The sequence below is a fragment of the Haplochromis burtoni genome, unplaced genomic scaffold (assembly GCF_018398535.1).
Source record: "Haplochromis burtoni strain Fernald_Lab_line unplaced genomic scaffold, NCSU_Asbu1 Contig_184, whole genome shotgun sequence".
Taxonomy (NCBI): Eukaryota; Metazoa; Chordata; class Actinopteri; order Cichliformes; family Cichlidae; genus Haplochromis; species Haplochromis burtoni.
This window is the reverse complement of record NW_024582545.1, coordinates 882947-905957: the sequence shown is the minus strand read 5'-3', so window position 1 is coordinate 905957 and position 23011 is coordinate 882947. Positions and strand designations below refer to the sequence as shown.

Genomic DNA, 23011 nt, shown 5'->3' with positions numbered 1-23011 from the left:
TGTGGCCCTTGCCCTATCCTTTGTACCAAAATGAGGATAATAATGATGATGGTGATTATTATGATGGTGCATCATAATAATGATGATGCCAAATGACCTTTCTTTCTCCTTCTTGGTCCTTTCTGTGCAGTGTGTATCTCAGTTATGTGGAGAGGGCTTGGCTCAGGATTATGTATGCTCCTAAAATTAAGTGTAGGTCTGACCCAGGCCCCTGTTTCCACCCTAATCTGAAGACTGATCCTGAAGTAAGAAGTAGTAAGAAGCTTGAAGCGCAGCACTGATGCACAGCCCCCAGGGATGCCAAAATTTGAGTGTTTTGTTCAGTTTTAATATATAAAACACATTTTGTTGCAGTCATTACTGTGTGAGCTGACACGGGCTGAAAGCCTGATGAACACCAGCGCCTCCAGGATTTTTTCAGTTATTAATCTGCATCAGGGCAAATCAGAGTTTTGGAGATATAAATTCTTCGTCTTCAGCTCAACACAGACGAATAAGACCCCCACACAGCATAATGATCAAGCATAGCTAGAATGTCAGTGACTTTCTGAGCTGGTTTAGGTTTCCACCAGTTGAGGTTTTTTCCTCTTGCCAAGCCTGACTGTAACATCCCCTCTTCTCCCTCTACCTGTATTTTCTTTCTCCCTGCTCTCCCCCCTTTTTTTGGTTTGTTTTCCTCTTCCTCCCTCCCCTCTTCCCTCCACCTCCTCTGCCTCCCATCTCTGTCACAGTTGTTGCTGGATAATAGAGCGAATGTGGAGGGCGCCCTGCAGGATGGGGCGGAGAACTACACAGAGACCCCACTTCAGCTGGCCGCCGCTGCAGGTAATCGCACACAAGCAGCAAAGGCTCATCTTTAATTTGGGCTTCCGATGGATGTGCACACTTAACCCAAGTATTCTTATTCCCGTATATGGGATTAGTCACGACATGTTTGACTCCAAGCACACCAGAAGGCGTTTTCACACAGTTGTAATTAATGCATCACTTTCAATTACTATCTGGGATTCCAGAGTGTAGGGAATTTTAAATTTTAGTTCTCATCACTGTGCTGCTGTATGGCAGAATGTACAGCAGGTATTTTACTCAGTAAAAACGAGCTTCAAACTCATGTTTTATTTTTCTAAGATCTGAGGATTTATTTATATAAACTGAGGTTGGCTGGCTCAAAGAAATAATTGTACCTTTTCCAGATATAATCCAATATATGAATAATAATAATGGATTGCATTAATATAGCGCTTTTCAAGACCCTCAAAGCGCTTTACAATTCCACTATTCATTCACTCTCACATTCATACACTGGTGGAGGCAAGCTACAGTTGTAGCCACAGCTGCCCTGGGGAAGACTGACAGAAGCGGGGCTGCCATATCGCGCCATCGGCCCCTCTAGCCATATAAAAATCCACAAACTGTAAATAAAAGATGGACATAGCTACTGCGACATCAGCCATTTGTTTATGGGCTTTTTAAAAAAATTTCTAATTCAGATTTTTTTGTTTCTTTTTTTGTTTCTTTTCTTTTTTTATGTGATTGTGACCATTCCTGGACAGAAGTCTGGATGGGAGACTAGCTCCTTGCTAGCAAGTGGTAGCTTACTTTGTTAGCAAGGTGTACCTTTACTGTTATACTAAATTGCCATTTTTAGCTAGGAAAAGACATGAAAAAAACAAAAGTAACTTACTTGAGAAGACTTATTTTAGTATATTTCAGTATTACTAAACTATTACAATAAAGAGCTCATCATTAAAGGTCATTAAAGGGCTCAGTTTTTTGGTACTGATGATTTTCAAACCTGGTAAAGACCTTTAACACTGATCACTATGAGGTTTAACGAGGTAATTTGAAGTTTATCAAACTATTAGCTAACTTTACGAACAAGTCACTGGATCTTGTAAGATCAAGTCTGCTTTATAAAAGTTGGACAGTTTAGTCAAAAATAGTCAGTTCTGGAGGCTGCTGGAGGAAATGCAGTTCCACTTTTTTTTATTGGCTTCATTTTAAAATATAAACCCACTGTAACACTTGCTAGCAAGGCTAATCTAGATGTTGGTATATGTAATTTTATGTGTTATTTTTTTATCATAGAAAATGACAAATGGCTTTTAGTACACCTACTTGGTGAACAAGATGAATCTGCACACCTTCAGTTTGGCATTGTTAGTATTTTACGTTTTCAGTGTTTTGTAAATCAACATTTTTTGACTGTGTGTTTTGTTTGTTTGTTTTCTGGGGGCAGGAGTTGTACCTGGCTGCTTATTTTTATGTTTTTTGGTGCAAGCCTAAACAGGCTGTGACACTGACTTTATTTTCAGCTCTGGGGATTTCTGCTCGTTTTCTGCACCAATTAAGCAAGATACACTATTTTAATTAGTAAGCTTTAAAGATGCCAGTTTAAATCCTTTGCAGCACCAGTCCAAGTTTGGAAACACGGTCATCTTTTCAGCTTCTAAAGTGGCAAACCTCACATATAGAATTTGTCCAGTTTATTTGCATTACTCTACATTCAGACCTGCTAACAAGTTGAAATCCGTTCACAAGTGTTACCAAGGGTGACTTGGTGAGGTGTAGGAAGTCACACTGCCATGGTAACAAGGGATTAAAACATACAACCACAGATAGTAAATGTTTTTCACATCCTTTTCATTAAATAGTAAATGTGGATGAAATCAAGATCAGCTCCAAAGCTAATATTGTTAATGAAGAGCAATGAGCGAGAGGCTTTCTAAGACCCAGAATAACTTTATGCAGGTCCAGGCTCGTGTTTTGATGTCTTGATCCCCAATTGGATCATCATGGTTATGGTGTTTTGTTTGATGCTGTGTCCAGTCTGATAATGTCAAGTTCTGGTCTGCTAAGTAGAAAACTCTCCGAGACAAAAACCCAGCTTGGACTATAAAATTTGCACAAATAAATAATAATTTATACCTTAAAAAATGAGTATTTACATACATCTACTATATCAGATGTAGATATAAACATAACAAGTTTATTGTAGTTAACTGAAACTAAATACTATGTGCATATATATTTAAAAAAATAGAGACAATATCTGTATTGTTTGATAAAAAAATGTCATTACAACTTGTTTTTCTTGAGACTTTGGATATCTACAACACTGTGAGTCAACAGCAGTGATTTTTTCTAAATCTTACTTCTGACCTGTGCCTTTTATAAACAATAATTAAAAAGACTAAAATGTGCAAATTTCAAGCAATGAAAAGAAACTAAAATAAATACTAATTTGAAAATTCTGATACATAGACAACTTTTTAACAAAACTGGATTTAGACACAACACAATATTGATAATATATATATTTCAGAAACATAAATAGGAATCGCAGCAATTCCCAGTACTTTTTTCCATATTGGGCCAAATTTACTAAGGCATTGCACCAGTGAGTAAAGAGAAAAAAATACTGTTTCTATTTATAAAGAGAGCACAGTGACTGTGCACAACTTTTGTTAGTAACCCGTAAAACTGACCATGCCTATGAGCAAATACATAGTTTAAGGGATTTAAGGTGGTCACATCACAGATAGACAAGTGCAGTGGGACAGACGGAGACTTCGGGGAGTAATCTATAGAGTAAAGTAAAACTTTGAAGAGGATAGTGGCTGAATTTCTGCTTTGATTAGCAAACGTTACCTACATTTATTATTTGCTGCTCGTGTCCTCGGAGTAAATAGTAACTCTTGCCCTCTAATATATGCACAGGACTGAAGCTGTACCTTTCAAATGCGGGTGTGTGTGTCCTCCCTTTTTTAATCTCTTCCCTCTGTCATCCTCGTTAGGTAACTTCGAGCTGGTGAGTTTGCTTTTGGAAAGAGGGGCTGACCCCATGATTGGAACCATGTGTCGAAACGGCATCTCCTCCACCCCGCTGGGAGACATGAACTCATTCAGCCTGGCAGCAGCACATGGCCACAGGTGACACAGACAATCGCACAGACACACACACACATGCACTCTCAAGTTCCAGCCAGCCAAGACGTATCCATTACCACAGTATTGATCCATTTACACACTCTGCCCCGGTCCATCTGCCTCTCACAAAATCCTGCAGCACACGAGAGGCAGATATCTCAGTTTCCCTGTCGGACAGCAGGCAGCGATAAGCGCCGCAGTCTATTCGGCCGCTCTCGTGGCTTCGGTTTGACATAATTTCCCTGCAGCTGAGTAAGACAGAGCCCATTAACATTCAGAGCAGCGAGGGCTGTCAGGAAATGGAGTGGAGTGGAAAGCCAACAACACAATGCAGCATTATTAGGACAATCAATTATAGTGTGATGGTCATGCTGCAGTGTGATGTGAGCAGGTTAAAGCTGCATTAGGGCTGTGAGACACTAGACGTTCTTATTTAACATCAGATAAAGTTCATATACGAGCATCAAGAAGCAAACAATAAAAGGATTAATGTAGCTAGTTGCTAACAGTGAAGGTTCCAAGACCCCAGCACACAAGTATTTCTACCTGTGGTATTTTGTCTATCAGTTGCCAGAGTTATTAAACAAGGCTTTGAGAATGTATGTAAAGCATAAGCAGTCATGCAGAAGAGCACAGGAAGATGGGAGTGTACGCTACAAGTATGTCCAAGACAGCGTCCGTAAGTGGTTTGGTGGATTATATTACAAAGCATCTTGGATGTAAACTTGTAAACTTGACGCATTTTAAAAAACATAAACTGGATCCTGGGCGTGTAGCTATAAAGATAATGTTCATATCTTTGGAAAGGAAAACAAAATATTCCTTTTTCTGACTTTGATTACAGTATAAAAAAAACTGTGTATATGAGGAATATGAGGAAGAACTTATTCGCTAAATGAGTCATTTTGTTCGGTTCTCACTCTGGTCATCTGGATATTACTAGTGTTCGTTTTTATTGTTATGTGCACATATCCATAGGTGTGAAAATTGAGGCGGGCCTGTATAAAGTTTAGTTTGTAGCTTGGTTTTTTTTTACATAAGGGTGTAGGTCTTGAGTATCTTTCAGATTAAAACATTTTTTAAACCATCTGGAGCATTGACGTATCTTGGTTTTGTACTTTTAAAAATGTATTTATTTTTAGAAATAAACTGAATCTAATAAAAAAAAAATGGTTTGATAATAATAATGTTTCCTGAATGTCGTATCGACTGGATGGTTATGTTTTGAGTTAAGGCACTTCCTTCCTTAATCACTAGCTCTTATGTTTTCCAGTCAGTTTTACTTCCTCTTTTTGGGGATTTTTCTTTTTCCATCCTTGTTACCTGTCCGCCTCACCCAGTTTAATTTCACCTGCCTTGTCTTCCACACCTGTTCCCTATCCACCAATTGCCCTCCTGTGTCCGTTAACCACCCACTCCAGTGTACGTGTTTAGACTCCAGCTTCCCTTTGTTCTTCGCCAGATGGTCTTGTTCTCACTGCCAAGTGGTTCGGCACTTTCAAGTCTGGTTTCTTGTTTCTAGTTTTCCCTCCCTGTGTATTTTTATTGCCTTGGACTCCTTGCTGTCTTTCATCTATATGTTTAATGGATTTTTGCCTGCTCCCCATGTGGTTCGCGTGCTTCACTGCTGTATTTTTTTCTTTCTGCCTATCTTCTGGCTAATTATTTGGATTCTGGGCTTTTACTAAGCCTCTTTGTGCCTTTGCATTCATTAAACTTGTCAGCTATCTACTCATCAAAATATCCAAGATATTTGTTTCTAGTGAGGGTGGAAACGGTGAAGGTAGGATTTCAGAGACAATACAGTTGTGGGCAGAAGTTTGTATCCCCTCCTCATGGGCTTGAATTTCATGGTATTTTGGGGATGTAATTATTTCTTTGAACTTTTCTTTTCCCAGGGTTGAATGATTGTAAAGTAAACATCTTTAATGACTTCAAAAGTTCAAGAGTTGGGTGCATTTACTGTGGATTTTCTTTGATCCACGCAGAGTATAAAAATATGCATACGGATTAAAGTGTATACATACAGTCACCTAAATATTTTAATAAGTGGAAATGAAGGTTCTGCAGTTGTTGTTTTTTTAACTTGACAAAGCCAAGCTCTATTAACTTGTTAGTGATTATGATTGACTTCTGGTAGTTTCTCTTTGCCAACATGAAACAAATGTGTTTGACGGCGCTCATTGTCCAAGGAACTCAATGAAGATCTAAGAAGGAGGATTGTAGATTTAAGTTGTGAAGGTCTCTTGGAGTCATTTGTAAATAGCTGCAGATTCCAAGATCATCAGTCCAAGCAATTGTTATATGGATGTGTCACCACCAATTCTGGAAGGAGACCCAAACTGTCACCCCTGATAGGTAACTGATTAGGATGTTCAGGAACCATCAAGGCTCAAGCCTGCCATCAACTGGAAACCTGCTGGAACATCAGCATCACTGTCCACAGTGAAGAGAGTTTCACATCTCCATGGACTGAGAGGCAGGTGACCAAGAAATAAACCCCTGCTTCAGAATGGACACCTTCAAGCTCAACTGAAACTTTCTGCTGCCCACCTGGACAAGCCATATGTCTTCTGGAGCAAGGTTTTATGGTCAGACGAGACAAAGATTGAGCCTTTTGGCCACAATGACAGGAGCAATGTTTGGAAGAGTAAAGGTGAGTCTTTCAAACCGAAAAATACCAGCTTTAAAGCACACTGGTGGTAGCATCATGCTCTGGTGTTAGTTTGCTGCCAGTGGTACTGCTCCATTACACAAAGTGGATGGAATTACCAAATTCTTCACCGTCACCTAAAATCAACAGCTAGACGTTTGAAACTTGGACAGGTCTGGGTGTTCCAGCAGGACAACAACCCCCAGCATACATTAGAACTGGTTTTTCATTGGATAAAGCAAGCTAACATTAAGCTTGTTTTCCAGCTTAAAGGATTTGTTTGACAGCACTTGCTGGATTGACCAACTCTCAGAACAACAGGAAAGCCCAAGGAACTTAGTGAAGATCTAAGAAGACCTGCGGTACTGGTATTCGTGCCGGTCTACTTTGCTTTTGCAACTACTATTTCTCATGTTAAAAGTTGACAAATTTCAAAGGTATTTCTGTCTCTGGTCATCATAACATTGGGTCATTCCATCCCAAATCACTGTGTACTTTCAGCTTCACTAAAAAGTGTGGACACATATAAAGATTGGTGTGAAATTTTAGCTTCACATGAAAAACGTTTCGTCAACTCACTTGCATGTTTTTGTTTTGGGTTTTTTTTGTTTTGTTATTTTGCTGGGGGTTTTTTTTTTGCACTTTAAAATCTGAGGCCATGTTTGAACCCACAAAATTGTGGTATGAAAAAGTGGGCCAGGATGTATAATTTGGGACAGATACATAAAAAAAAGCCTTAAGTTAAAAGTTTAAATATGACCCATAAGCAAGCACCCATTCATTTTTTTTTTTTTTTTTTTTTTTTTTTTTTTTTAAACAATTGTTGCATACAAAGCTCCTGTGCACAGTTCTGTCCAGGAAGAGGTTTCTGTTAAAGAACTTGTCTGCACAGAGCCCTGACCTCAGTCCCACCCAACACCTCTGAGTGGCAGTGAGCCACATCTTATCTGCATCAGTAATGCTCTTGTTGCTGAGTGGAAGCAAATCTCTGCAGGTTTAAGACTGTGTGAAAAGCCTGAAACCAGAAGGATCGAGGTGGTTATTGCAGCTGAGAATATGCAGTGTTTGGGTTTATGCATGCATGCATTGTAATTCTGCTCAAACCTGACAAAACCAGCAGCATGTTAGTACCAATAAAACAACATTTTATGATCAAACAGCCTCCCCTAACAGGACATGATGATTTGCTGCACTTGGACTCCAAACGAGGCCCTTCTCGCTGAAGCAGATGGTGCAGTGATGCATTATCAGGCCGCAATCACGCTGTTTATGTTACATGCTGGAGTCCATTCTTCTCAAAGAAGGGAGTCTGTTACTGCTGCGGCGTTGTGTTGCTCAGATCCAATGCAATGTTGATGGAGTACAATAAATTTGGAGATTTGGAACAGTTTTTCTTTTCAGCCTGATCCCTGTAAGAGTCATATATTATCACTCCTACACGCTGGCGATGCAGGTTCAGAGTACAATGGGACATTTGTAGTCAATTAAGAGTGAGCACCAGTGAGGGCTACAGAGCCAAATGGCCTTAATGTGGATTTAATGCAGCTTGTGGGTGTCTAACTTGGAACCATTTACTTCACAGCTTTCCTTCATATTATTTGACCCCAGGCCAGATGTTTACCTCTCGCCCTGACCCTGCCATTTTGTCTCATCTCTCTTCTCTCATCTAGGAATGTTTTTCGGAAGCTCCTGTCCCATTCAGACAAGGAAAAGGGGGATGTGCTGTCCCTGGAGGAGATTCTAGCTGAGGGTTCAGATCCAGGGGAGAAGAGGTTGGCTCCCCAGGCCAATGGTGGAGGGACCCTGCGAACAGGAAAGGCCAGACTGAGGGCCCTGAGAGAGGCCATGTACCATAGCGCAGAGCACGGCCATGTGGACATCACCATAGACATCCGCAGCTTAGGTCAGATTTACTAATGCATGCTTCACTGGCACAAATGCATCGCTCTCCGCTGCCTCCAGCTGTCATGAAGATGTGCTTGTGCTGTCCTGTCCTGTCCTGTCCTGTGCTCGCGTCCTCAGAAATCCCAACTACTCATCCAACCATGAAACGCTCGTACAAGTAGGACTTTTTATATCCGAGGTGATAATAACTCGGTCGAAGGTGTGAGCACGATGACGGAACTGTGTCCTCGGGCAGTGCTCATTTTGTAAATGTGGCAATCATCAGCTTGCACCCCAGCTCATTGAGCACAAGACCTTATGTGGTCTGCTGATTAGGTTTTGATGAGGATTCATTGATTTTAGTCAGCAAAACAACCTCACAGTCAATTTAGTAGCTGTTCTGTACTGTCAGGTTATCAGGTGATACTTTGCAATTGTTGGTTTTTAAGGATAGATTTAAGAATTTTCAGATGCAAGCAGTAAGCTGTCCAAATGTAAAAACCAGCACCATCTAAAAGTCACCAATTAGCACCTTATATCCCATTTGTTAAACCAGTTAAAAAACCAAAGTGTTAAACTACACATGAGATATAAGCTGCTAATTAGCGAGCTTTAAGGGTGTTGGTTCACAGCTTCTACAACTGTGGGCACAATGTTTCCAGGATTTAAGCTAATCTGTGAGTGATGAGCTTTTAAAACTTTCTTATCCACATTGGTTTAAAATTTGCAGATGATAGTAACGATTAAGATCATTTTCTGTGGCTGGATTATTTAGCCGGGATACTCTTTTTAAAAAATATTAAAGTGTGGAAAACTGAGAAATTGACATCAAAATTACAAACTGTACATAAAAGATGGACACGAGCTGCTGTTTTGGCCATTGCATAGAGATGTAATCAAACTCTGGATGCAAACGTCCGGAGTATTTTCTCACATCGTTTATGTTTCATTAAAGCGTGGTTGCGTGGTGAGCGCTATGTTGATAGTTAAAATTTTAGTCTGTGGTAAAAAAAAAAAAAAAAATTTGTTCTCCCTTTTTTTAAATTTGTCCCCTGTAAAGAAAAACAAAGGTGCAAACTTCAACCTCTCCCATTGTGATCTTGTTTTTTTTATGTGATCGGTTCTGTTTGTTTGTCTGTTTGTCTGTTTGTTAGCAGTCCAGCGTCAAGTTTTCAAGATATCGTGTTCAAATTTTGTGTGACGGTGAATAACAATATCAGCTGATTTAATTTAGGTGAAAATTGGGTCAAGGTCACACTAAATGTGAAGATCAGTAAAATCTTTACATAACAAACAATTTTTTATGGATCGTTTTAAAACTTCCCAACAATAATGTAGTACCCGGCTGGCTAAGCATTTGACCTTGACCTTTATTGCCAAGGTCGAAGTTAACCTTGAAAAAAATTTCAGAAAACCATACTAGTAATATCGTATAGAAGGGCATGCCGTACACATTTATGTTTTCAATACGACGCCCTACGATGTCACACTGACAGCTTTTTTTACACACAGTCCCCAATTTTCAGAGGCTCAAAAGTGGAGTGTAACTTGCATTAATCTGAAATAAAAGGATTGCTTTTAATAACTGGATGAAAATCCCTTGGCGTTAATGATTGCCTGAAGTCTGTATCCTCCTTTGACATGCTCTGTGTACAGAGGCAGAATTACTTAAATGTCTTCATTGTCCAGGATCTTATGGATGTGACTGTATTTGAGGGGTTAAATCAGCCGGAGAAGCTGAAGAGTCAACTCATGTCATGTGTTGAAGAAGACAAAACTTCACAGAGATCCCTCAAAGTGGAATAATGACATAATTTATACTAAACTTTATGGCTTAATGAGCAAGTTTAAAAACAAAGTTACCCTCACAAAGCATAAAATCCAAATAAAAAACCCACCTGTATCAGGCTGTAAACGTCATTAATTTGTGCTTTTAGGTTGCACATTTTAACACAGTGGATTAGAGGAAATGTAGTTTTTGCCAATTGGCTTTATTTTTCTGTTGTAAAGGTTCTTGTCTGGACAGTAATTACAACCACTCATGCTGCTTTTCCAGCTTTGCTAGCAGGAGCAATCCTGTCCTGAAACAACACACAGACAGACAGACCTGAACAACTGAGAAGTTGTGCCATATGTTTTAAAATATAACTTTTTGCTGAACAATATTGTAGAAAAGGAGGACGACTTGACACACCGTCCGTGTTTATTTGTCAGTTTTTTATTAGGAGAACACACTGCTGGCAGTTCTGTGAGGTTTGGCACCTACATCCTGTAGCTTTTCAGCTGGTGTACAGCACACACCCCTCCTCCGGGCTCCGGCTTCACTCTATCGATCTATCGATCGATCGATCGATCGAGAGACCTCGTTAGTTAATGCCGCACACCTGTCCCACCAACCTCCTTGGCACTGCCCTTGAGCTCACTGCACCACCGCTCCCCTGCCCCTGAGCAAGGGACCACACCTCTACCAGAAATATAAACCTGCCACCTCCAGACTGGGCTTTTCAGTCCCACCATTTCCCTGTTGACTTTTTTTTTTCAATATTTTAAGTTTTTAAAAAATCTTTTTAAAAATGAGCCATTTTCAAAGCCATAAAACATACAAGTATGAAAATACCTGGATGATAAATTTTCCGCTCATCTCGTCAGTTAAACTTCATTCACGTCCAACACATTTAACAGAGCATTCTTTAATTACATTCAGGTGCTGCTTTTCTATTCTCACTGAAACCCTTAATCCAAACACCCACCATGCCATCGTCCTCCACCTCCCACAACGCCATCACGTGATGGAAACATGGTCGGTTCTGTTGCCCTTGAAACCGCTCGCTCTCGGATGTTGTGTGTATTCACGCTCCGTGTGCTGGTGTTCCCAGGTGTTCCCTGGACGCTGCACACCTGGCTCGAGTCCCTGCGTACCTGCTTCATCCAGCACCGCCGACCGCTGATCCAGGGCCTGCTCAAAGACTTCTGCTGCATCCAGGAGGAGGAGTACACTGAGGAGCTGATCACGCACGGCCTGCCACTCATGTTCCAGATCCTCCGATCCAGCAAGGTCACTGGAGCTTTCTTTCATGTCCACGTAAACAAAACGCTTATTAGAGGAACATCAGACAACGTAAGGCACGCTTTCTGGGAATACAAACCGCCCTGTGCCCATGTGCTGGGCCGACATTAATAACACTCATGTTTGCATAAATTTAGTGCACTTCAAACTATATTATCATACATTTGCATAATTTCTTGTCCCGGATTGCTCATGGAAAAAAACGAGGCCACAAAACTGTAATATGTGTAAAGTTTCTGTCCTCACTGGTGTTTGTGTGTGTCTGCAGAATGAGGTGATAAGTCAGCAGCTGTCAGTCATTTTTACGCAGTGCTACGGGCCCTTCCCCATCCCTAAGCTGACGGAGATCAAGAAGAAGCAGACCTCGCGCTTAGGTAAGAGAGCGAGTTATTAATGCTTAACATTTGCTGTGCGATGAGGATGTGACTGCGGTGAAGATTCTCTCTATTTTTTGTTGTGTTTTGGGGGGGTTAGAGCGAGGAGTTACCTCAAGCTCAGAGAGCGCGCTTTTTCTCCTCGTCACATCTGTAGGTTCCTTTGATATTTGCAGCAGGTGATTAAATAAAGGTTTACAAATGGATTTAATCCTATTTACAGTGCATCCTTCTGTGCTTCAGAAGAAGCCACATATAGACAAAGAAGTATCAGATTAACTCATAATGAAACAAGATCTTCTTGATGTTTTCAAAATATTTTCACAAATAATTTGGGGGTTTTTTGTCTGTTTGTTGGAAAAACACCACTTTGGGGGAAATCTATCTAGAAAATGATTTTATTTGTGTTCTAAGGAGCTGTATGAACATTATCTAGTAGTAGAAATGTATTCAATATATTTTTAAGGTTTCTTAGGCTACGTTCACACTGCAGGTCTTAATGCTCAATTCCGAGTTTTTGATCAAATCCGATTTTTTTGTCTACTTGTTCACACTACAAATAAAATGTGACAGCAAATGCGCTCTAGCGTGAACCCTCAAAGCGGCCCGCATGCGCAAAAGAAGACGTCACACACAACGCGCTCTGTTTAGACTCAGAGCAAACAATATTGTTTGACTTCAATAGCTAAGTCAGTCACCTGATCTCAGTCCATTACATCGTACTTTCCAGTTAGTGATGTAAACACTGAATGCAGAGAGACCCACAAACAAAGACTGACTATAACTGTGGCAGTGAATCCTAAACAGTTAATGAGACACTTTTTGTTAAAACCTTCGAATTACATCTGAGTGTGCGCTTCAATCGCATCTTGATTGTTTGATTTTAAACCCCACTGTTGTGGAGTACAGAGGCAAAATTACAAAAGATTGTGTCACTGCCCAACAAATTATGGACCTAAATGTAATTAGTTTTAATCCAAGTTGCATTTCATTTTTTGGCACAAACTCATTGAACTACTGTGGTCAAATAAGGATAGTTTTGAATCACAGTAATTCATATTTAGCGGCTTGGCTCTGTTCTGGGACGTCGCCGCCTTTCTGTGTGCGTTCACAGCAAAATATTGGGAGAGCAGACACATAAAACGTACATCGAACATCAGTGATAACAAAACGTGACAGTGAATATGTCAGAAAAAAAGGAGAAGATGAGGATGTGAAGCAACATTAGGCAGGCTTAAATAATCCATTAATGGATGGTGTCCTGCGGCATTACGGAGCTCCTGGATAGTCTGAGGTGCAACTTGCCAGCGTGAGATGGATGAAACACAATGTCTCAGAGGTAATCTATCGTTAGGTCAGGCAGATGTGGGGGCCAATCAATCGTATCAGTTCCTTCATTCTCCAGGAACTGCCTGCATACTATCGCTACACGAGCCCGGGCATTGCCGTGCACCAGCATAGAGTCTGAAAGGGAGTCCAAGGATTTCATCCTGATACCTGATGGCACTCAGGGTGCCGTTGCCTGGCCTGAAGAGGTCTGTGTGTCCCACAGTGGATATGCCTCCCCAGACCATCACTACCCACCACCACACCGGTCACGCTGAACGATGTTACAAACAGCATAATGCTCTCTGCATCTTCTCCAAACCCTTTCATGTTTGTCACATGTGCTCAGGGTGAACCTGCTTTCATCTGTGAAAAGCTACAGTGCCAGTGGTGGACTGGTATTCTATTCTAAATGCCAATTGGGCTCACTGGTGCTGGGCAGTGAGCACCGGAATATCAGGCTACCCTCATGAGTTGTTTCCGATTGTTTCATCAGAGACATTCACACCAGTGCTGAAGGTCACCCTGTTCCTCCTTGCACAAAGGAGCAGATAGTTGTCTTATCGATGTTTAAGGACCTCTCCTCGAGCAACTGCATGTCTCCTAGAATCTTCTCCGTGCTCATGAGACTGTGCCGGGAGACACAGCAAACCTTCTGGCCATGGCACGAATTGATGTGCCATCCTGGAGTTGTTCTGTAGCCTCTGTAGGTTCCAGGTATCACCTCAGGCTTCTAGTAGTGACACTGACCCTAGCCAAAAACTAGTGAAAAAATAGACGAGGGTTGTCTCGTTTTTGCCCCTCTAGGGCTCCTCTTCTTAATTTGATTTACCCCAAAGCAGCTGAAAGTGATCGACAACCCCCTCTGTGAGGTACCGGACCAGATCAATATCCCACGAGTCTGACTGACTTGATGGTACACTCTTATTAAAATGTGTTTTCATTTTTGTTTTTGTTTTTTATTTAAAGTCATTAAAGATGTATGCTGTACAATTATTTCACCCTGGAAAAAGAAAATATTAAGTTCAAAGAACTAATTAAAACCCCTGAATTACCGTGATGTGCATGCCCATAAGGAGTGCATGTAAACTTCTGTCCAAAACTGTAAAGTGAGTTTCATTTTAAAAGTAATCTGATATTTTTTTGTTTATTTCGATGTGCAGTATTTTCTCTATGTGCAGATAAAATGGGTCCACTTGTCTGTAATGAACCAAATCGTCCATTAACACCTCAAACTTTATTTTAGACATTTCTTTGAGAGAAACGAGGAAGAAGAGAAACATTCAGTGACGGCGCTGCAGCGCCACCTGCTGATCATTTTCTGGCAGGGTTTAAATAAAGTGCTTTAAATCACTTGATTTGTGTGCAGTGAATGAAATGCACTCGAGGATGCAAACACCGGATATCAAATGCAAATCCCCTGCCGTTTAGGAATGCTAACGCGATTTGATAATTCAGCACTGATAGGCGCGTGATGAATCAGCCTTGCGGTAATTAATGGCCACATTAGCTTAATCTTCTGCTGTTTGCTGCTCTGCATGCATTGTGTAGGAGACGTGAATAAATCTCTCTTTTTTTTTTTTTTTTGTTCTCTTTTTTTAGACCCCCACTTCCTGAACAACAAGGAGATGTCTGATGTTACCTTCCTGGTGGAGGGGAAACCATTTTATGCACATAAAGTTTTGCTGTTTACAGCTTCACCCAGGTAACCTGAAACTTTGCTCCTATTTTATTTTGTAAAACAAAAGCGCACCGATGGGAAAAATAATGTAGAATTTATTTGTTTTTTGTTGTTATTGTTTTTAGGTTCAAGTCGCTGCTGCAAAACCGACCAGCAGCAGAAAACACCTGCATTGAGATCAGCCATGTCAAGTACAATATTTTCCATGTAAGACGTTTATTTCAGTTCAATTTAATTCCGTTTTATTTTTACAGCACCAAATCACAACAACAGTTGCCTCAAGTCACTTTATATTGTACGGTAGAATGTATGTGGGAAGGAAAAACTACCTCTTAACGGAAATGAAACCTCCAGCAGATCCAGGCTCAGGGAGAAGGCAGCCGTCTGCCGTTCTTCTCTGGGGTGAGAGAAGAAAGATTTCAGTGCATACAAAACCTATTCCCACTCTCAACCAGACCCACAACACTCATCGTCCCCTATGAGTATAAGAACAGGCTCCACGTTTGATTGTTTTATTCTGAAGGAATGGTGTTAGGTACATAGTTAAACAATCGAGATTAAGAAATCCATTTAATTCTCAAACACAGAAAGCATATAACTCCAACTTTACCGTATGAAGCTTAAGGTTGACCCAATTTGTGCACATCTGTGGGAATGGCATGAATCCTTTTGGAAAAGGGTTAAATGAAGTCTGTCAGCAGTATTGCACATTTCTGATTTTAAATGATTCACATTAGCTGTAAACCCAGAGCCCAGAAACGTGAGCTTGAACCGGCTTGGCGGCTGCTAAAATGTTGGAAATGTTGTTCCTGCTCGCTTTCTGGATGTTCTTTATCTTTTAGCTTTCCACTGGGTGTATCCATGAGGCTACAGAAGACACAATTAAACTGCGGCCCCAGAGCTTCCCCCTCCCATTTCTTTCCCCTTGTCTCTTTCAATTTCTCTCCAGTCCTGCTGGGGACTTGTTTATCTCTGGTCTGCTCTTTATTTTTACTGATTGAATGCTTGTTCCTTTTTAAATGGCGATAAAAAGAAAACATGAGAGTAAATATGACTGGATGCAGGGAAGGTATTTGATAGCAGTGAAAATATGTAAATGCTTAAATTTACATATGTAATTCAAATCTGGATTACTTTCCAGGTGACAGAATGGAGCCAAAAAAGAGGCACAAAAAAAGCAACAGAAAAAAGGGTCCCTCTTGTACTCTTCATCAGCTTCATAACCTGAAGCCTGTACTGTTCTCTGTTACAGTTGGTGATGCAGTATTTGTACTGTGGAGGCACCGAGTCCCTGCACATACGCAACACTGAAGTAATGGAGGTAAGAAAGACTTAACCAAAGCCTGTGGAGTGACAGCATGAGTATTAACATTTCTAATCCCGAGTCCTGTGCCTCATTCTGTGTGGCTGTACTGTTCCCTGTAGCTCCTGTCTGCAGCCAAATTCTTCCAACTAGAGGCCCTTCAGAGACACTGTGAGATCATCTGCTCCAAGAACATCACCACCGAAACCTGTGTGGACCTCTACAAACACGCTAAGGTGGGAGGCTTACGGTCTCTAGCAGCTGATTTACATACTGGGAGGGGTTTGTGTAATGAATTTTTACATAAGGTGCAAACATGCCATTAATTAACTATTGCAGACTGGCAATACAACCACCACACACACTATTTTTCAAGCTGCTCTCATATTTTTGTATTGGCAGTGACTCAAATGACAAATGGAACAAAGTGGAACAAAAACTTTATGCATGGGCTGACACACCAGACACGATCAAGACGTTCAGTTGAGCCGCAGTCATGCTAGGCTCAACTGAGAATAGGGAATAATAATAATGCTTTGGTGCATGGAAGACACCGACTTGTCTGCAAACACTTGCCAACTACTAGCAGAGCAGTAGTGAAACTGTGGAAAGTGCAATGCGTACCAGAAAAGCATACCCACTTGTCTTCAAAGGAAAAGTTGCGATTTTTAAATGTATTGATTGCAGTAGTGAGACGTAGCATTTCAGACTTTACTACCACTTGGTGGTAGTAGAAGTAGTTTGCCACTGTTTGCAGACATGTTGGCATCATCCATGGAAACAACAGGGGACCAAGGTAACCGCCAGGTAATCAACACAATCACAAGAAGGTAACAGATTTAATCTGTGAGCAATCACTGACCAACCGAACAGGAAATACATGTTTTTTCCTCAGCAATCAGAGGTTGCCAGGCGGTCTCCAGCTAATCTCCAGGACTCTGTGATGAAGCCTAGATGGCAGTGTGATTAAACCATTAATAACGTATACGTTTGTAAAAAGTAAAATTTGCTATAACAGCATTAAAACATGGGAGTCAATGGCAACTGACTGACTTTTAAGGGAACCTCACATGGACATTAAAGAAATGGCCCTTATATACACTGGCTTTATTTTCCAGTCTCAGGGTTTGTCTTGCTTATATTGTTAATGTTGCTCAGTTTGTTAACATTTGCTGTATATTTTTTATTAAGTTACATTGCAGAAAAGGTGCATTGACAAATTAACTTGTAAAACAGGATAATAGTTTTATTTTAAAGTGAATACCTAATTAGAAGCTGTGTTGCTTTTAGCTCAGAAGCTAAAAGTGGTAGTACAGAGTACCGGTTTTACAGTTTTGTGAAGTTGGTGTTTGTGGGGTTTCTACAACTTTCCAAGTGGGGAAATTCGAGCTGAAAATTCCACCTTTATTTCCATCTTCCCGCCTGAGTACTGGAATAAAAATACCCTGTTAGTTGTTCAAAGTAAACTAATTAAAGATATTTAAAGAAAGTGCTAGATTGACAGATTAATAGCTGCTATTGTAAGGATCAAACACTGGGATAATAATGATGACTGTTCTTAAAAAGCAATTACCAATTTTGGGCTGGAATATTGTTAAGCAAAATTATATATAATCAGAATTTGAAAGCTGCTAATGTCACACATTCCTCTCATCTTTCATTTTCATTGTAGTTCCTTGGTGCCACGGAGCTGACGGCTTTCATCGAGGGCTACTTCCTGAAGAACATGGTGCTGCTGATCGAACTCGATGGCTTCAAGCAGCTCCTGTACGAACCTTCCCCCGCCGAGAGCCCCGTGTCCAGCCCCGGCATCTGCTCCGACATCCTCCACGACCTGGAGAAGACTCTGGCCGCACGCATCCACTCCATCCACCTCTCCACCTCCAAGGGCTCCGTGGTGTGACGTCATCCTCACCGGAGCCCTTCGATCCAACCACAGCATCCATGTAATGCCACTTTTAGCATCCAGCGTCCCGCTTTACTTCCCCGTTTTCCCCTGACCAAGCCCCCACCCCGCTGATGAAGAGGAGCTGTCGGATGTTTTTAAGTCAGGAATTCCCTTTAATTCTGCCTGTTGCAGCTCAATGGGGGTTCATGTTGCGACTTTCTGACCTTGAACTCTTTTGCCCTGTGGCTCCCATCGGTCACTTCACACCCTGAAGAGTAATAAAAACCTACAAGAAAAAACAAAAAAAACAGAACTGCCTTGACCCAACAGTATCATTTAGCTCTAAACCATGATTCTAAAAAATTTCTATTGTATTTCATATAGGATACGTGCATGAAATACATAGGCTACTGTACACTGTTTTTCACTCGAAAAGGTAGAGTAGACTTTTAACTCAATAAATGCAGCTTCGTTATCATCTGCGAAATGAGACTGTGGTTTACAAACAATAATACTTTATGGAAGTGGATGCCATTACACATGCCAAAATCTAGATATAACCCTTCTATACAACCAATAAAAGTGATTAGTAGCAAAGCCAGCAGGCGGACTTTTAGGTGGCTCTTATTTACATCTCATTCTGTCTCTTCTATGTTGGATTCACTGTGTTATATCTACTGTGTGCAGAGGCCAAACTGATCACAGGAACTTCCACCGTGGCCGACACTGCGGCCGGCACTCATTCGACTAAAGACGGCCCACTCAGTGAAATCTATGCTGACTTATGCTTGAAACATGGATGCCCAACTGGGAAATTAACTTGCGATAACGCCCACGGACGACTCTTTTTTTTTTAAAAAAAATTATTGTTACTATTATCGGTATTTTTTTTGCATGACATCTTGTCAACTGAGCTGACCCCTGGTGTTGCTTTTTAATGCAGATATTACTTCACGGACCACTTTCGCAAGGGGAAGTAAGGGGAAAACGCTGCTTGTTAACTTTGTATCCACTGCAAAACTGATCAAAAGCGGGATTTGGAGAGGGGGGGTTTCAATTGGCAGGGACTTTCTCTTTAAAGATGCTTAAAGTAAGCATGTTAATACATTCTGAAAGTCATAGTGTTAGTTTTTTTGTTATTGTTTTTTTTGTAAGCTGATGTACAGTATCCCCACCTCCCCTACACACACCCGCTTGGCTGCTGACACCAGTCTCATTGAATGTGCTCCCTGCTGTGCGTCTTGTTTATGCAAAGTTGCATGTTTACTCTGTTCGTATGACTCCTCTGTTTTTGCTTTAGGTGTGCTTTCTGTGTAGACTGAGTAGGCTGAGTGAGGTGTTGAAGAGGTTTTGCCTCAAATTACTTGAGCTCTTTCAGATAATATTCTAAGCCATCGGGGTAGACCATGAGATGCATGTTAAAGTCACTCTTTGTTTAAGGCTTCACCCCCACATGAATTCTTCGAAGGAGAGGCTGAATCCTGCACAGAGCACTGAGTTTATTAGAGGCACAATTACCCTATTTATACCAGCCATCTGTATCTGGACACGTTCTCTCAATGCATATCTGATTTATGGGTCTTTACATTTACGACCGGTATAAAAATGCATCCTCGGTCTCTCCACTCTGCTTGTAATCAGTATGGAAATTAGTTGGACTTGTCAAAAAACATGGCACGTCCCACGTCAGGGTTCTGTTTATTTGACTGAGCTGCTCCATGAAGCAGCTCGGTAAAATAAGACCTCCAAATGTTGTGTGGTTTGGACATATGTTAATTGCAAGTCTAAATGGGGTAAATGTAGACGATGTTATTTGACTTACACAGCCACTTTATCCAGTTCAACTGCTCGTTAAATGTCTGATGAGTCTCGATTTCTGCTGCAACATTCAGGCGAAAGGGTCAGAATTTGGAGTAAACAACAGCACCTTGTTGAATCTGTGAAAGCAGGTGTTCACCCCGATATTAGAAAGGTGTATGGCTGGTGAGGGTAAATCTGTGAGTGCTGAGGTGTAAAATTAGCTTCAAATAAATTTAGTAAATCCAAACTAAAATAGTAGATTCCATAAAACAACCTGATGCATCTGATGTGTGAAGTTCCTCAAACTAAAAGAAAATGAAACAAGCACTTTTAGAGTTACAGCAGTGATCCAGAAGGATGGCAGCATAAACCTCATAAATTTCATGATCAGAGCACCCACTCAAGAATTTGTGTGGGCAGTCCTGTGGAAGATACTCGGACTTCTGCAGTCGCTATGCACACATCCTCCAAGTAGGCACGTGGGATATCTTTCCACAGCTTTCAATGTGTGTTCATAATTATGGACACCAACTGCTTTGTATTTTCCTCTCCTTCCTTTCTGGAAATTAGTTTAAAAATCAAATGAAAGTGACACATCTTTGAAATACTAAACAATTGTTTTAATTTAGTTTAATTTAATCATCATGATAGATTTAAAAACTGTGTGAAGAAAAAACAAGCCTATATATTTAAAAAAAAAAAACGGGAGATGATAACTATGACTACCAAGAAAAATGAGCGCAGTGTGCAGATGAAAGCCGTTAAAAGCTAAATTTAAGGTGAGGAGGAAAATAAACTTTCCCGTTCTGATATGTTTTAAACAAACTCAGTAACTCCGAAATTAAATTTGTTTATGATTTTTCTCTTCTTAGAGATTAATCAAAACATTAAAAAAAAAAAGTTGCCGCTGCCATTTTATTTCGCATGAATGTCAACTTCGGTTCAGGAAAGCGCCAAATTTTTAGATTAAAAACAGAAGTTCAACCAAATCTGAGGACAGTTTAACTGGAAAACAAGTACGCATATCTACCAATTTTTATCAATACCCAAAAAATGTTCAAAATGTCAGAAGATGGTTTGGGGGTTGGAGGACTTGGTTGACTGGTGGCTTTTATGTAAAAGTGAATTTTCTTAATTCGCATCCAAAAAAGTGGGAATTTAAACTCAGTGCTCAAAGTGTGCAATAATTCAACCTTTTTATCCCTGTGATTGCATCAAATAACGCGTCTCACTCCTTAAAGGACCAAATGTAAACAACTGTCAGCTCTGCTGCTCAAAAGAACGTTTTAATCGAACCCATCCGATGTAACCGGTACCTCTCTCCCTCTAAGGAAATCGCACACCACACAGTGTATTTCATGAATGTAACAGTGCAGCAAACGTGCAAAGTTTTCCAATCCAGCGAGAAACCAAAAAAAAAAAAGGAAACCAGATGCTTCACTTTGGCTAAACAATGCAAACATCATTCAAGTGTCCTCATACTCTGTGGTGGTTGTTCCTCCTGTAATCGGAAGATATCATTTAAAAAACTGTAGCACGTTCCAAAAATAATGATATTATTTGTTTTGGTTCCTGCAAATCATTTTAAGAGAGAGAGATTTGGGCATATACGCACACACACATTGACACAAAGTTCTGTAAATAGCTACAGAAAAGAAAGTACAGATGTTATCCTACAGCTTTATTTTCTTACCTACATACACGGCATGATATATTTTATTTTACATTCCGCTATTTTGTTTTACAAAAGGGAAAAGAATATATAGAGATATATAAATATAAACTTTAAAGTTTTAAAAATTAAGCAATATTTCCATTAAATTGTATTACTTTCAGTGGTATGATGTGCAATATGCCACAGGAGATGGAGTATAATGAGCTGAAAGACGATTATATACGAGTGACTGAGACTGAAACAGAAGGTTGAATATATATGAATATTATTTCTGTCTCTTTTGTGACGCCCCTTCATGTACTGTTTTGCCACCGTGGTGTTCATTTTTACCATGAACCCTTTGAGGAAGCTGACAGTCACGATGTCGACTCACCACACTCGCTTCTTAAATGTGAAACGTAACTTTAAAAGATGCAAGCCATTTTTGTCTCCGCAGAGGTGAAAAGGTTCACAATGATGTCAAGCACTTTCTGTGCCAGTGTTACTGTAGCCTCTCTCTCTCTCAATCGAAAAGCATTAGTATTTCAACTGTGAGCTTAAGTTTCAGTCTTATTGTGATTTTTTTTTTCTTCAAAGAAACATATATGGCTTTGACATTAGAATAGAGAGGAAAAAACAATCCTTTTTTAAATCTGTCTTAATGTTACGCCATTAGCAAAAGACTAACTTTAGCCCCTGTACTGGCGCTTTTGATTCCAAACTGGGTCCAAGCTGTAGAGTAAGTGTCGGTTCGCATGGCTCTTCTTGTTTAATGTTGTTGAGAATGTGCTCTGTACACCAGCTTCGTCCACCGAGACCCTCCCCTTTATTTGCCTGCATACTTGTTCCTAATAAACGACACTTCTCCTAGACGCAGTGAAAACGTGCATGGGGTATTCACTAGTTTTCACACCCAACCGAGGGGGAGGGATGAACTTTTGCATTTTTTTTTTCTTTTCCTTTGATGAGAACATGTATATTGTACAAAATATATATATATATGAAATATAAATTATACATGGTGTGAGGAGCAGGGATGTGGTGGAGTATAACAACAAAAAGGAATGTTACACTCGTGCTACAGTTTCTGTCGTTCCATGACATGCTTTTGTGGACAGCTAATAAAAGACCACAGGTTAAATCATATTAAAGGTCTCTGATTTTATTTCGCTTCGTCTCTGGAATGTTTTTCTCCATGATGGTGCGTTTATTCACGAAAAATAGAACAAGCCGAGATTTCCCCATCTTTCAGCTGCTCATATTTTATTTGGACAAAAGAACTTTTGTAGTTTTGCTATGGGCTCAAATTGTGGTCGTAAATCAGTTTTGTATGTGTGTAAAAAGAATTTGTGTGTGCGTAAAAAGATTTGTGTGTGGACTTAGCCAAAAAAAATACCTGTGAAACTCTGCACTCAAGTTTCAAGTTACAAGTACGAATTTTGACTCAGTTT

At 40.3% G+C, this 23011-nt stretch overlaps 1 protein-coding gene across 2 annotated transcripts in view; it reads left to right on the top strand.

Annotated features, from left to right (window-relative positions):
* Positions 1-18958, top strand: part of LOC102312970 (ankyrin repeat and BTB/POZ domain-containing protein BTBD11-A) — a 269350-nt gene extending 250392 nt beyond the window's left edge. For both annotated transcript variants that reach the window (XM_005934225.3, XM_005934224.3), the window contains 10 exons: positions 732-825; positions 3798-3933; positions 8254-8486; positions 11344-11522; positions 11803-11908; positions 14837-14939; positions 15041-15122; positions 16168-16236; positions 16341-16454; positions 17891-18958. In XM_005934225.3, the coding sequence (XP_005934287.1) occupies positions 732-825; positions 3798-3933; positions 8254-8486; positions 11344-11522; positions 11803-11908; positions 14837-14939; positions 15041-15122; positions 16168-16236; positions 16341-16454; positions 17891-18121 (1347 nt within the window). In that variant the 3' untranslated portion in view covers positions 18122-18958. The remainder of the gene's footprint in view (positions 1-731; positions 826-3797; positions 3934-8253; positions 8487-11343; positions 11523-11802; positions 11909-14836; positions 14940-15040; positions 15123-16167; positions 16237-16340; positions 16455-17890) is intronic.
* Positions 18959-23011: the final 4053 nt, after the last annotated feature.